Source organism: Sebastes fasciatus, chromosome 8, assembly GCF_043250625.1.
Source record: "Sebastes fasciatus isolate fSebFas1 chromosome 8, fSebFas1.pri, whole genome shotgun sequence".
In the NCBI taxonomy this organism is placed as follows: domain Eukaryota; kingdom Metazoa; phylum Chordata; class Actinopteri; order Perciformes; family Sebastidae; genus Sebastes; species Sebastes fasciatus.
In genome coordinates, this window is record NC_133802.1 from 22,824,556 (window position 1) to 22,840,935 (window position 16,380).

Genomic DNA, 16,380 nt, shown 5'->3' on the forward strand with positions numbered 1-16,380 from the left:
GACGGCTAATCTTTTGTGCGTCTGTCCCCCACTCTGTCTCCCTTCTGGGTTTCGTTGCTATGGCGATCAGAGTGGGGAGAGGTGTAGAGCCATGGAAAGGAATGAGAGTATGTGCCTGGAAAGCCCATCAAGTCTGACTGAGAATAGCTGCACCAGCACATCTTAACATCTGCAGGTCGACACAGTGTGACAGATCAGCATGAGAGCTACCTTTTTGTAGCCCTTTTATGCTTAGCTCACGTGAACAGTGTGTGTAGCATGCTAAAGACATGATTGTATGTGATGTTTGCAGAATACAGTTCAGAAGTTCCCCCTCAATTCTGACTCATTTACGGTAGTTTTTGGCTACCTGCAGGTCAGAAGTGACCTTGTATACAGCCAGCGTGAAAAAACAGCAAGAGCCCAGAGGTGAGAGGACCAGAGCTGTCAGGCAGACCGGAGCCAGGAGGGGAGGCTCCCATGGCCCAGCAGGCACCACAGCTCTGTCTCCAGCTCTCCTCGCAGGCCTCCTGACTGGCACTGCCACAGCTGCCATATGGAATCACAATCGCTTTTAATTTGCTTCGTGTCCTCAGCCGCCTCGGGCTTAATGGTAGCCTTGTTTGCCCCTAAACAGAAGTGTAAACCACTCTCTCACTTCCTTTCTTTTAGAGTGGCTCCAGATAATCATAGTGATGATCAACAGTTCCCACTGTGTGTGCCTGCACTGGTGCTGAAGAGGCTGAAAGGGCAGTGTTGATCATCACTATGATTATCAAACATACGCGCTCACGCCCATGCTAAAACAGAGTGCCATGTAGACACTGCAAGGTCATGTAAGGCTATGATGCATTAGCCCCACTTTCACAAGCTGCAAAATTAACCCTTATCCTGCCAACCTATTCCACATACAAGGACTAGTGACTGAATAAACTACTGTAAGAAACAAACATCATAGCAAAATGTTAATTTAAAAATAAGTTAACATTTTGCTATGATGTTTGTTTCTCTTCATGTAAAGCGAAAAAAGACAGAGCACTTAAGGAGATCTGTGTCTGTCTCCTTCAAAATGACTGCCAGAGTGCCACTTTATAGGACCCATGGCAAACATTTTATCAATCTATTCTATTTTAAATATTAAATAAAACAAACACTTAAAAAAAACTGCATAGGCTGCAATTGGGAGCTTTTGACTGGGATCCCCCAGGGCCCGAATACAATGGTCTTTTTAAAAAGCACTAATCAAAACAGAAACAGAAAACATAAGGAACAAATTGAAAGAATAAAGCACCTGTGAGATGACAAAAAGTATCCCTCTGGGGTCTGCGGGGACTCCAGTTGGTAGGATGAGTGTTAAAGTGATGAACACATTAATGCAGCTATAATTCTAATCCAATAATATAGATTATTCTGCACTATGAATACTTTTACTTTTGGTACTTATACTAGTATATTTTTATGCTAAAACTTTTTACTTTAACTCAAGTAAACTTTTGAACGCATTGCTTTTACTTGTAGCAGAGTATTTTTACACTGTGGTACTGCTACTTTTACTTAAGTAAACGTGTCTTCCACCACTGTCAATCAGTAAAATACGGGGAGTGTTGAGTTGATATGAAACCATCATGTAAAATTAGGCATTGTAGATATAAAGTGAAGTATGGTTCAGTATGAAACATCTGTTGTACAGCCTGCTTGACGGGACATCTGTCATGATAAATTCTTTGTCAGATCACAATGAGCAAAGAAAATATTCTTTGCCAGGCTACTTGATGAAAGCCTCAAGCCGAAACATCAAGTCTTTGCTCATCCGCTGCTTCTAAAGAAAGAAAATACTGAAGGAGTTACAAAAGAAGGAACACCTGTGTGTGATTTTCTCATCTCTGTAAACTTTGGCAGCGTAACATATCCAGATTTATACTGACTCCTCTTTGTTCCTTATCATCCAAACTCTGTTCTGACTATGAAAACATTGTTGTGTGCAGTTAAATAAAGTTAGAGAGTTAAATACAAAATCCAACCCAATTGTCATAATTTGTGTTATAGACATAAAAACACTGATGTGAGTCATAAGTGTTTGAGACACAGACAGCAAGGTGCAAACACTCAGACAGATTTTGTGCCTCTCACGGCTCAATAGTGATCAATAATATTTACTCCAAGCACAGCGTGGGAAAATTAAAGGTTACGATTGGTGACGTCAATAGGTAGACATCATTCAGAAACACAGAGGAGAGGTGAAAACAGCTGTATAATGTCTTCTGTGGCTCTGAAGGTATGGAAGAAAATAACCGCCATAAAGATTTGAATCTTGTAAGCAACTGATTAAGACCGAATTTTGAAATGTAATCACTATTGAAAACTTTCTGTTGAAATTCAAATGCCACTGAAATGTTGTACTTTTAAAATTCAAATCTCTATGGCAATTATTTGCTTTCACATGAAGGGAGCTTTACAGAGTTTGAGAATAAAGATTTTTAACTGAAGACCTGTGGGATGTGCTGTGGGTTTTTAACAGGCAGGGAGGGTCTAATGAAATTCAAATTACATTATGGGAAATGTAGGATCAGGTGTTTTAAGAGCTTGCGCAGTGGGCAACTCTAGGGTCTGAAAAGTGAAGCCAGTGCTGAAGTGCCTTAAACTTGCATTCTTTCTAATAGCCAGCAGAGGGCGACTCCTCTGGTTGCAAAAATAAGTCTGATTGTATAGAAGTCTATGAGAAAATGAGCCTACTTCTCACTTTGATTTCAATTACTAGTTTCAGGTCTTCTTCAATACAGTATGATGTTCATTTAGTAAATTATGGTCCCATTTAGAGTAAAATAGACCATAAATCAGGTTATGCTTTTGGGCGTGGCTACCTTGTGATTGGCAGGTCACTACCACGGCGTTGTCCGTGTTTTTGTCTTACAACTTTAACCCTTTCACAGTCTGTTTTCATTTCATGAAAATTAATTAAAACCTTTTTGGTTGCCTGAAAATGTCTTAATCAGCATTCCGTTGTACTTAACTCCACCCTCTCGTGTCTCTTCTGGTTGCAAATAACCAAGATGGCGACGGCCAAAATGCCATTAGCGAGGCTTCAAAACGGCAGTCCACAAACCAATAGGTGACATCCCGGTGACTACGTCCACTTCTTATATACAGTCTATGAGCTTGAGCCATACTAGAGAAGAAAAGTCTAATTATCTCAATCTCTGCTGCTTTGATTTTGACCATTCTTGATAGTTTCCATAAGGGAATCCTGATAAGTGTCTTCTGTTGATGGTGATCAGTTAATATCAGCGTGAGTGTGAAATGGACCACACTGGAACCTTAATACCCTGAATTTGATGCACTCTGTTCACCAGAGTTACACCAGTTACACCAGAGTACATTAAGAAAATAAAGGCAGATAGTGCCAGGAACTTTAAGTCTCTCTCTGAATGGCTCTGGAGGAATGTCTGGAGTTTTCAGGCCCAGTAACCACAAAAATGGTTCCAGTTTCACACTGCCAGGAGCCTGCTGCAGCAGCAGCAGATGGAAAAACTAGTGTCCGCAGTGATATCGCCACTGCCTACTCATGCTGATGCATCCTTTTCTGTAACAAAGTGGCATTCAGATGCAAAGTAGTTGCTGGAGGATTGATTGAAACCTTGGTTGAGATGGAAGCTGTGACGTAAATGCTCATCCCTAGCCACCTTACATGCACCGCTATACTCACCTGTCAGGGCAACATGAGTATTTCATGCATTTCATATCAATGGTAGGCTACTAGTGGTGGTTTAGATCCATCACTTAGTGCCGTTTCATAAGCTCTCATTAGGAGAAGTGTCTGAATCACTCCTTCACATTGTTCCATTAGACAATAGGATTAATGCCAGCCTCATCTATTCAGGCCTGTTTCTCTGTGACTGACATTGCTTTGATGCTTTATCGCTGATGAAAAATACGCCACAGAGTCTGGCTGAGAGTGCTGATGCAGGAGATCCACCCCGGTGGCTGGTTTGTGTGTCACTTTACGGACTGGCGTATTTTCTTCTGTGCTCCTGGAGTCACAGCAGTGTGTGTGTGTGCATGTGTGTCTGCATAAACTAGGTCAGCAGGAGGACAGGAAATCTCTGTTCACTCCTCTGTCTGACGGCAATGTGTCTCTCTAAAAGTTATTGCACGCAAATACACTCACATATGACACACACAACAGTTGCACTTCTGCACACATGTCCATGTTTCTAGATTGCTTATACGATCAAGTATATTTAAAAGGCAACATGTGCCCTCATCGCCCTCAAAGTCTCCTCCTATACGCTCACTCAAGGTTTTAGCTTCTATCTATGTGTGCTTAACCTTCATTTGCTGCTTGCCTTAATCATGAATAATCCCTGCTCTCCCCATCAGCCCATCTCTTAGCCTCTCCCTCTTACATATGCACATTCATATTCACTGGAAAGATGTATCAGCTTATGCATTTCAGAGGATTTCTAAGGTTGAAGGTTCAGTGCTGTCAAAATCACCACTATAGAAGAGAAGAGAGATTTTCTAAGTACTTTTTCCTTGGCTCCTGTGTCTCTGTCCTCTCTGCCAGTTGGTTTTGCATGTCGAGCTTGTGCTGGTCTCAGCAGCTTTGGGGCAGAGCAGGGCATCGCTTCAGAGGATGGGAGCTGTGTGTCCTGATCCCAGGACAGCACCCAGCCAAAGTCTAAAAACCACTGCAGTGCAGAGAGGGGAAGAGCAGGTTAGAGAGCAAAATGTTATAAAAGGGAAGGAGTCAAGATGAAGAGGAAGGGAAGAGGGAGCACAGGATAAAGAGAGAACAGCCAAGTGCCAAGATATATTAATCAGAAGCAGCACAAACGAAATACACATGAAAGAGCCTGGGGCCAACAAGATGAAATATAATGAGAAAAAGGTGAAAGAGACAGAGATAGGAGGCAAAAAGTCAGGAGTTTCAAAGGCTTTTTCATTGAGAATCGCTGCTGACAGCAATGAGATCTTAAACGCCGCCTTGTAATCTGTTTTCTGTAAAAGTTCATCAGAGGACAGTTAAAGCGTTTCCGGTCATATGCTTCAGGTACTAAGTGCCTCGTTGTCTCACAGGTCTATCAGTCTGCACATCTGAGTGCCTGGGTGCAGCCCAGGTCCTGCTAGTTAATGGGAAGAGTGTCCATTTCCTCTGAGTAGGTGAAATGTAATATAAAAGTAGAGCCTGGGCTGAAGTGCACAAGGTGGGGAAGGCAATGAACGAGAGATAGAGAATAACGAAGATAAGCATGGTGTTTTGTTGTTGGCGATGACTCAGGCGGGTGTCTGGTGCCTGTGTGTTGACCGCCACACTCTCAGACCCCCCCACCCCTGGGTTGAGATCTGTGAGGTCCTGGCATTGATTGGCAGCTCTGAGAGTCTCTTAGACTCAGCTGGACGTTTGACACGTTTGGCACCGTGGTGACCAGCAGGTCGCCTGCCTCTGATGTGCTGTGTGTTGTTTACTATGACAGATGGATGACACTGGAAGCTCACATCACAAGTCTGTAGCCACACATCTGGACAGTTACCCTGGAGAAAATGTACATGTGCCCCATTTTTTTGTGTACGTTCAAGTGTGTGGGCACCTGCATGTCTGTCTTTATGTGCGTACTGGTGGAAGCCAGTGATGCCTAAATTGCCCATATGGTCCCGAGAGGCTGTAGGATTGACGGAGAGCTCCGGAGTGGAGCAGCTGTGAACACGTTTGCTCCATTACATCCAACGCTTTTAGCCTGATTTGTTGGCTCAGCAGCACTCACTTATCAACTGATCAATAAAGGGAAGTTGGTCCAAACTTCTTCAGGGGGACCAACACTTACAGCACATCCATCCAACTTGAGGTTGCTTTGCCTATGTGATTTAATTGGCCCTTTATTTTTCAGTTTCAAACATGTATCTTTTTATTCAATCACATCCAAATCAAACATTTGTGACCTTCACGAGGATATTTTATCTGATGTTTTCCCTTTCCACATGACTGGGAGAGCTGTATCACAGATAATCACTGGGTAATTCAATTCAGCTGCAATTACATTTAAAACTTTGCCGAGCAGACATTCACTGTAAAACCACATGAAAGGGACGAAGATGAACATCAAATGAATTTAGAGCTACAACTATAAGGCAATGAATCGATCTTCAGAAAAGTATTTTTGATAATCAATAATTTTTTTACTCAATTTGCGAGCAAAAATACAAAATATTTGATGGTTCCCACTTCTCAAATGTGTCCATTTCTGCTTTTCCTTGTCTTACGTTATAGTAAATTTAATATTTTTGGGGGTTTTAGACTGAGGTCTGACAAAACAAGAGATTTGATGAAATCACCTTAGCCTCTAGGAAATTTCAATAGGCAGTTTTCTGAAGTTTTATACCAAACAATTTATCATTTAATCAAGACAACAATCAGCAGATTAATCGTAAGTTGCAGCCCTAAAATGATTAGACCAGACACACAGTCAAAAGCTTGATTTAGTGCAAGAAAAAAGTGGTTATGGATAAATGAAGCATAGACTGCCTAAATTAGACTCTCTAAAGTTGCCCTCTCAGGCGATGAGGACTGTCAAACTTCACTATTGTGAGTGAACAACATCAAGAGAAAGTCTGGAGCTACTTTGCAGCAGAAACCCACTCGGCTCTAAAGTTACTTGGTGGTGCAGCAACTTTTTTGGGCGCGCCTCCCCACCCAGCAGTGAGTGGGCGACTGGTGAAAGCTCAGCATTAACTGATCACCAGATCGGGCCAGCTTAATGCAGCCCTGTTGCCTTGTGCCTTCAACTCTTAATTATCGCAAGCACATAAACAATAGTCAAGTTGCATTAACAAAATCAGCCTGGGTAATCTTTTCTTAGCAGCGCCATTATGGAGATGAATGTCACTGGGCACTATCAGCATGCAGCAAGACAGAGGGAGAGTGGGAAGGATATTTTTCTCCCAGTTTCCTCTGTGTAGCTGTGTAATGGTATCAACTCCTCTCATCTTGCAATGTGTGGGGAGAGCGGGGGCATGTTGCTCTAAGGGGAAGCTCATCATCTCCCTTTGTGTTTTACAGTTTCCTTGCTGTTAATGATGTCCCTGTAGCGGCTTAAGGTTTCATAACAATACAGAGATTAAGCTTTCCAGGGTCAGCAGGGAAACCGACAACAACGATCAGTAGGGGAGCTGCAGAGTTGCCATGGTGACACATGCAGATGTAACGATCTTCATTATGAAGCCGGTAAATTATGTACGCGCTGCACGTTGTAAATCTGTACATTTGACAGAGCCACTGTGTCATTCTGACGTTGAGTCTCAAATCATGAAGCTGCGCTGCTGTCTCCACTCACTTTTAATGGCTTCAGGCACACAGAGGGTGTCAGCCTCTCTTCCCCCGTTTTTTTTTTATTGTTGCGATAAGCTATCTCAGCAGATGTCTGGAGCTGGTTAGAAACTGTGTTACTGCGGCGGTGTCTCTGCACTGTGACCCCTAAACCCTGGGCTGACTGAACCTGAGCAGGGAGCACTGGGGAACACAAACCTCGAGGCCTGGCCCTGGTTAGAGGTCAGAGACGCTGGGGGTTGGGGTTATCACATGAGCTCAGCATCATTTTCACATCCTCTCAATAGCTGGTGTATGCTTTGCCTCAGGCTTTTACAGCTCCAGCCATAAATCCAATAGCTTTCAGATGTTTTTTGATATCATATTGTCTTCTACAGCCAAAACACTTCACAAAAGGCAGAGGGTTGAACTCCGACCACTGCTCTTTATTATGTCGTCTTTACTATCTATGGACCCATCCAGTGTTTGTTCAAAGTTTTTGTCTATTCCCCCGCAGGGTGTAGCCGTCTACCCTCTCTGCTCCTTGTCTCTTCCCTCTGTTCAACCCCCCCATCCTGCCAGACTCAGATCTCCTTTTACACTAGCCAGCCTTTCATGTGGATGGGGGTGGGAGGAGTGGATGGAGAAATTGGCCACCCTGGGATCACACGCACACATGCACGATGCCTGTAAAATGAAAGATTACAGAGGAAATGTTGTCTATGCGGAGAAAATACACAAACAGACAAGTTAGCAGCTCGATAAACAATATATTTTACCTAAATGTGTGTGGACTGGCAGCGATGTCATGTCATGAGCTGAGTTGTTTTGCTCTGAGGTTTCACAAACACTCTGACTGAGGTTTGTGCACTGGAGAATAGGGGACATTCTTTACACAGCTCATTTTCATTGATCCGTGCAGTGGCTACTATTGCATTTCTGAGGGAAAGTAATTGAATGAATAAAGTGTGGAAAAGCTCAATCACTTTAAGCATGAAAACTGAGGGAGATTGAGAATTTATTCTGGCTGTGCCTTTGAAGACGGTACACTCACCAAATGGGCCACGCTGTGACAATGTGGCTCCTACAGTCTGGGTCTTACTGCTCAGTGCTGTGATAAGATCTTCCTCTGTGGCTCACATAGGGAACACTGAAATGAGGTCAGTGTTGTTGTCTTTTTATGAACAAATGAATTCATAAACTCGGTGCATTTTCTTGGAAACTAAAGGTCAGTTAGATATCAGCTTTGTCGCATTCAGCCGCCAATTGGCGTGAAATAGCAGCTGTATTCAAACAATAAAACGCCGTGGAAGTGATGCTTTCTCCATCTGTAGGAGAGTGGTGATCAAGGGTCAGAGGTCGGGTCGAGGGCAAGAAGATGGATGGGGGAGGCATGACTGAACTGCTCACAACAGATAAAACACTCCAGACACACAGCTCAGAGGAAAAGCTATCTCAGGACTGAGGAAGGGCGGCAGGGTTAGTTGGATGAGGCAGGATGGGAATGGGGGACCAGACAGAAAAAACAAACAAGTCCCAAGCAAGGATCTTCCATTCTACAAAGGCTTAAAGTGGATGTCCGGTCCCAGCTCGCCCCCCAGCTCACTTCCCATGTCCTCCTGACATCACTGTGCAGCAGCCGGCCTGCAACCGCTCTGGAGTATTTTTCACATCCACCGTTCTGACCTCGGCTGTCTGCCTTGCATCAGCTGGTCATGTGATTGGATGCACAGCTCAAACATAAAAAAAACATGGTGTGCTTGACATGAACAGAACAGTGCATCTTTTATGGTGCGGCTCACAGCTGCACAGCTGTGTTTGAAGAGGAAAGCTATTTATATATCCACCCTTTGTTTTATGTCTGCCTTTACTTCTTCTCTCCTGGTGTTGACACATCTTCTGCCTCCAGTCCTCCATCACGTCTCGCTGACCAGCACAGCTGCCCTCATCTAATAGTTTAGCAAGAGTTCTATTGCCTTAAACAAAATGCTGTTTTTGCACTGTTGTTTTTGTCCATAGATTCATTGATTCATTGACTGTAGAGAGTCAGGATGTACTCTGCTCTTTGACCCATTAAACCCTTAAACCAGTTCTCTACCTCCACATTATTGCTCACTCAGACACTCATTTTCTTTCTCTCCCCGTCTCTTCTCTCCAGACTCATACTCGGCAGCAGGCAGCGATGGCAGCATCTCCACCTCCGTGGCGTCGCTTCCTCCGCTGGCTTCAGGCAGCTCGGCCCCCAGCTCCCCAGGTTCCAGACGCTCCGTGAGCACCCTTAAGAAGTGGCTCACGAACCCCGTCCGCAAACTCAGCGTCGGGGCCACCGCCAAAGGCGAGCGTCAGGTCCGCAAACTTGAGGGAAAGCCTCCACCTCTTTCGTCCCAAAGCCAAAGCCTGGATCTGGGCAGCCCCCCGAGGAATGATGACACTTTCACCATCCTGCCCGTCACCCACAGAGAACTGGTGAGAAGTTTTCTTGGTCACATGAACTAATCAAACAAGGTCTTGCATGGCGGCAAGTTACATATTTGAGAGATGAACCACCTCATAATTAATCTCCCAAACCATCTTATCACATGGCCTTTGTATAAACCGGCTCTGAAGTAAACATGCAAAGCTTATAAATACAAACTAAAGCCAACATCCTGATGGTGGCTTGTTTACACTAGGTAGCTCAAGAATATTAGTGGAGACACAGGTTTAATGTAGAGCTGATCCACGGAGGACTAAGTATCATGGCAGGTGGCGATGCTGTTACATAAACGGCAGCACTGCTGGCTCATCCCGTAGGAACTCATGGCGCCATGTACTGTGATTCATGTGCTCTCTCTTTTGGCGTTGTACAGCTGCCTGTGTGCCCGAATACATGAGCATGCTGCAGATATTTCGCATCATGTAGATATTTTGTTATTCTGACACTGTGTTTGTGTGTTCCAGGAGTGGAAAGATGGCCTGGCAAGCCCTGAGGACCTGTCACCGGCTACACTACAGTCTCCCAGCTACATAACTGAATCGCTGATTGGCTGCACGTCACTGCCAGACACCCAGGTTTGACACCATCCAACCTGTTGTATCTGTCACCACAAATTATTTTTGTCACATAGAAATAACATCAAGCAGAGCTTATGTTTATGGCTTTAATACGACTGAAGCCGTTTTTGACCGGATGCCAGAATATTTGAGCTTACCCCTCTGTTTTATAGAAACAATAATGAGATTGAAACTATGAGGAGTAAATCCACTTGTGGTTCATTTTAGCTGACGGTAGACAGTAGCAGTAATATTTTCAATGAGGACCCACCCTGGCGGGGAGGTGACATCAGTACTGTTTGTCCCCATGGCCCTCCAGCCAGATCTGGAAATGACTAACTCCACTGCTGCTGGCGGAGTTCAACTATCAGGCAAAACAAGCACTTGGTTGCACACAGGAGCGCTGCTTTCTGCAACCACACGCACACTACCATGCATGAGATATATAGACCCAAACACATGGACATAGAGCACACACACACACACACATGTGAGGGGCTCTAAATGAATACAAGGGTCTCTCAGAGCAAATCGATGCACCAGAGGGCAGAGCCTGACAGCGACCTGTGTGATGCATGACTCACATTCAACATGTTACAAAAGGACTCGCCCGGAGATAAATAGGATATGGCACAAAACGGCAGATGTGATGAAAGATGACTCCGCTTCTGTGAGCTGACAAAGAACGCTGTGTGCGCACATACGCTTTTATTTCTACATCAAACACTCAGAGTCAGTTGCTTGTGGCAAAGGAGCGTCTTAAGTCGGGTGTTCAGAGGGTCCCTTTTTTAGCTGTGAGATGGAAACATCGCTGGAGCAGCAGTAATACTGCATGAATCACCAGTGCCTGAGCCCTATTGATACACAGTAAAACAATAAAGATGTCTGAGCATTTGAGCATAGTTGGTGAATCGACACCAGAGCACTTAAATCCTAATTTCAGTCTCATCAACACATCAAAAGCTATTAATACGATTACATCAGAGGGATGAGGTCAGTGCTTTGGTGTTTTTACTGCCAATATTTAGAGAGAGAGAGAGAGAGATTAAATTATATAGGTCAGTCATCTCTGAGCTGTGGTTTCTGTCTCTGTACCCCACCTTCAATGGCTTTGTGTCCAGTGTCAAAAGCATTGTTGTTTTTCCTCTTTTCTTCACACCGTCGTCTCTAATCTCACAACCACAACAGAACATAGTTTTTGATGAAATGTTTCGTTGGTTAATGGAAAGTTCTTGTGATTCTATGCCAGCAGTTAAACAAAAATGTGGTGTCAAAAGGAAGCCAGAACTGCAGATCACAATATTTATTAGATTTTCCTGAGGAACAGTTTGTACAATCTGTCATCTCGACCCACACATAAAACAAATAACATAGGAACAGTTCCCTGTGAAACAGGAAAAGAAACGAATGGTGCTGTTAGTGTGAGATCTCTTCATAGCCCAATACCTTATTGTCACTCGTAGCAACAGTGCAATCAAATAGCAGTTTTCAGCACTTGAGATCATGTAACTGTGGCACAGTACCATACCTTTGATTTGTGCTTGTATGTTTAAGTCTGCTCCATCCCAAAAAATAAGAAAATTGCTGATGCCACTGCTGGAAATGTAAAAACACATCAGTTTCAAGCATTAGCAAATATTATATGATGAAAAACATCACATGTAAAGCTATAAAGCGTAGCATTTCTTTATATGAAAATCCCTTTAAAGGTGCTAAATGCGAGCATTTCTATTGCCTCTGCATGACGACGGCTCGCAGCTAACGGTGCTAACAATGAAAACAACAGTGCTGACAGAGCTAACGGTGTTTACCTGAGGGGGAGTGCTACGTTAACGCAACGGTGCCATCGGTCGGGACGGCATTATCAGCTGTAACCGCCATATGAGCGCAGTGAAGAGGGGCGGCAGTGAGCTAGCCAGTGGGGCACACTCACATGCACTAACATGTACGCACAGCCGGCCCGGCTATGTCAAAAAAGCACAGAGAAGTTATGATTACAACCCACACAGAGGGAGAGGGACTTCGTACTCTGCTCAGGTAGACATTACTCCTTTATGTCTTTACATAGCAAATAGCTGTTTGCTGGTATATTAATGCTCTGGATATCATATAGAGCACCTTTAATATCACTTTAATACTGTAGATTTGCAGCATTATGTGTTCCAACAGTAAGGGGTTTGTAAGTCCCTAAAAGAGCCATGAAATCTTATAGTTATACATATATAATAATGGATGTAAAATACTTAAATAGATGCAGATAGATATACAATTATAAAATAAAGAAAACCAGTTTTATGACTCGAACATTGTGCTCAATAACAAAGAAAACAGCAAAAGCTGCTATTGTACAACCCATCAAAACATTTGACATGTTGATTTTTCTTACCTGAAACTTGAAGTACTGAGGGAAGTCAAATGAGAATTGGTTTCAGGTAAAATAAAAACTTAAGATTTTATGACCCATAATTATAAAAAAAAAAATCTGTTACAACCCCGTTCTTGATTGTTTTAGTAGGATAGATTTTTTTTTTTTAAGATCCTACACAAAAGCATGACCTCAGCTTTTACTAAAACTGTTGTCAGTTTTTTTTTTACACATGGGCTTCTGAGTAGAAAAACAAAAACTTGCAACAGAGGGAGACGGGGGAGAATTTTTCCTGTGGGCTTTGCCACGGCACATCTGGAAGTGATCAGGGAGCCAGGGAGACCTGTCAGCCAGGCTGGAGCACTCCTCGCGGGGCAAGACGAGTTGGGGGAGCGAGGGTCTTTATGGAGCCTCTCCACTTAGCTTCGCTTTGTCTCGTTCATTATTTGTCTGTCTCTCTCACACGTCACTGTGACAGAATAGAAAGCTCACAACTTGTAGACGCCAACGAGTTTATCACGGAGATGGCAGGTGGACAAATTGAAGTAGGCCAGAGGGGAAAAGGAGAAAGTTCCGTAGCTTTTTCCATTTGCTTATATGTCTATCTATTCAATCTGTGTAGCCTATTTATTTCTCCACGGGGCAGCCGCCTGCCAGGGGAGTCTGATGGATTATCTGTATGTCTGTGGTGTGTGTATGTGTTTAAGGTGGGGAGGTTCTGCATGACTAGGACAATGGGACACAGGGATTTAGGTGAAGACAGACGGCTGCTCCAATAAGTTTACACAGGCAGGAGAGAGTGAATAGCCTAAAAATAGAGGGAAGAACTTTGTAAGTATATAACAATTGTACAGAGAGATATGTGTGAGTCATTGTACAAACATATAAAGGTGACAAGTGTGCTTATTGTGTGAGAGATTACGCAAACATGAGGGTCTTGTGTATCCATTGAGTTAGTGATGATTTTAGTCTTTGCAGGCTTTGTTGCGGTGCACACAATGACTCTATATTTGCACCAGGACCCCCCACAGGAAAGGATATCAATTCCAGGAAAAAGCATGAAAAGGAGGTCATGTATGAAACGCATGAACACAATCGATTAGATCAAAGTAACCTTGGGGTCATCCTGAGTGCATTTCTATTGGCTGTAGCAGCTGCAGAAATAGAAAAAGGAGATATCGTGTGATGTATTTACATACGGGTTTGAATCCACAGGTGGCAAAACAAGAAAATGTTATTAATTTACACATAGATCAGAAATGTAATTGCCAGCGGTCGAGCTGTAATTGTGTTCCTCTTCCCCTGAAGCCAAAACTCCATCAAGAACCCCTTCACGGCTTTATTTGTCATCTCCGACAGCGACGGAGCCTGTTGCTCCTCTAACTCTTTATCTTTTAATCTCTTTCTCTCCATCTATCCATGGTTGATGTGCACAGCACGGATCATTAACTGTGACAATCTGAATCTGATCTCGTTATCATTCAATCTCTGTTCCTCGTGTCTCTCTGCTCTTTCTGGTCACCTTGGCAACCTGCATCATTATCATCTCTCTCCTGCTCTTTATCTCCCCTTGCTTACTTTATTCCTGGCATGATCCCCATTACTGCCACTGGACCTTTGATAAACAGTTTCTCTGTCTGTCGGTCTGTCTGTCTGTCTGTTTGTTTGTGCCTCCTCAGGACACTCAGTCCACCAGTGTTTTGCCAGATGACAGCTGCTCTGTCTTGATGGACGACACCTCCAGCCAATGGTCAACCGCGGCCGACACTGAGGAGGAGAGGAGGAGTGCCTTAGAGAAAAGCATGTATGTGTTTTATTAATGTTTTATCTCCTATGATAAACTAGCACTATGTTAGTTGTGTCACATTTATAAGCAGTTGCTAATTTCCAGAGGAATTTCACCAATGTGACCAATTTAACCCAAGAAAATATCAATTTATTTGTTGGAAACCCTATGACAATATATATCATCAAAACGATATAAAAATGTCTACCGTATGTATTTTTCCATATCATTTCTATCGTGATATAGGCTAGGCCTACATTTATTTATTTTTTTCCCTATAATTTCACTTAAAACTGTTCATTTTGCACTCAAGTTTTTAAATGAGAAAATATTGCGTACTTTTCATTTGTCAAATATTTAATTCACACAAATAGGCTTTACCATGTGGATATTTCATATAGGCTATTTATTTATTGAATAACAAGAAAACATGCTGTATTGATATATATATATATATATATATATATATCTCGCTATCGAGATATGAATTGACCTATATTGTGATAGAAGATTTTGGCCATATTGCCCAGCTCTACTTGTCTGTATTTTACACTCACACAGAAAGAGAAAAAAAATGTATTTGACAAAATAATCTTAACTCAAGGTTCACGTAGCTCTACCTGGAGCTTTCAACCACATTCCACGGTCTTCATCAGCTACAATCACGTGACCTGAAGTTCCACATCATCTGAGGACAACTGAGCCATCTCACTAACAATGGAGCAAACTCTGTTACCCGGTGAAGGCTGTGAGATGCAGCTGAAAGCCCTGGAAAAAGCTTGTCACTAGTCAGAGTTAAAATAATTTCTATAATAATTTAGCATATTTCAGCCCGTTCTCATTCCCATGGCGTTAAATACTGAGGCTTTGTCACGCGTGATACCGCCACACAAGGCACCCTTCAGCGCCAGTATGAGACACAGGGGGCTTTCCATTAACTACAATGTAAACCCATTCACGGCAACAGGAAACGCTCAGAGAAAGTGCGCCGCAGTTGACTATTGTGACGTAGTTTAATGAGTGAAAACACACTAAGGGTGGCTGGGAGTGGAGTTGGATGGGTCCAACAAACAGGGCTTTCATCCAGGAGACCGCTGTTCGTGTCCTGTGTATCCCTTTCAAGTTACAATCAGCTTTTCGTTTGTGTTCCGTGTTTACAATTATTCACGTAGTAGTTTTAAGCCCACCCATGTAGTTTTTTCCTAAACCTAACTATGTGGTTTTGTTGCCTAAACCTAAAGTGACAGCAAGGGGCGTGACAAAGCGGCGGTATGTGACAGGTTGTGATGAGAACGTGTTGTATATTTGCATGTTCAGATGATCTGCTGACTAAAAGTCTCTGTAGGTTACACTAATTAATGTAATTTATTTAATTGAAAGTGTACCACTTTAAAACTGTCTCCATTTTCCCAGTACCATATCACATTGCCAGGAAACTTCCTACAAAATTACATTGTGGTATTTTGTCCTTATTAGGACATTTATTAAGAAACTGGGACTCGTAAAACAAAATGTTACCAAGATTTTTGCACAGTGCAAAATAAGTTTGGTAGCATAATGAACACTAATCCTGCCTCATTTGTGTCTTTACAGGTACGTACTGATGGAGCTTATTGAGACAGAGAAGCACTATGTGGTGGACCTGGGGCTCATAGTGGAGGTAAACCTCACAGTCTGCCAGCTTAGAGCACACAATCTGCCCTGACAGAGAAGAGGGAACTTAGTCATCCACCCAGTCTAAATCCTTATCATCACAATTCCTCCACTTTCCTCCACACTTTGGTCTACCTCCACCCCACCGCCTCCAGTCTGAAGCAGATTTTGTGAATTATTAGCTTGAAGAGTATTATGTTGCAAGGCGATCCGTCTCCCGGGTGCCTTAAATAGCTGGAGATATTTTCGTTCAGAGAAGAATTC

General features: G+C 43.1%; 1 protein-coding gene across 4 annotated transcripts in view; it reads left to right on the forward strand.

Moving 5' to 3' along the window:
- Positions 1 to 16,380, forward strand: part of arhgef25a (Rho guanine nucleotide exchange factor (GEF) 25a) — a 47,518-nt gene that overhangs the window by 21,153 nt on the left and 9,985 nt on the right. For all 4 annotated transcript variants that reach the window (XM_074644377.1, XM_074644378.1, XM_074644379.1 and 1 more), the window contains 4 exons: positions 9,438 to 9,745; positions 10,220 to 10,330; positions 14,357 to 14,481; positions 16,057 to 16,123. In XM_074644377.1, the coding sequence (XP_074500478.1) occupies positions 9,438 to 9,745; positions 10,220 to 10,330; positions 14,357 to 14,481; positions 16,057 to 16,123 (611 nt within the window). The remainder of the gene's footprint in view (positions 1 to 9,437; positions 9,746 to 10,219; positions 10,331 to 14,356; positions 14,482 to 16,056; positions 16,124 to 16,380) is intronic.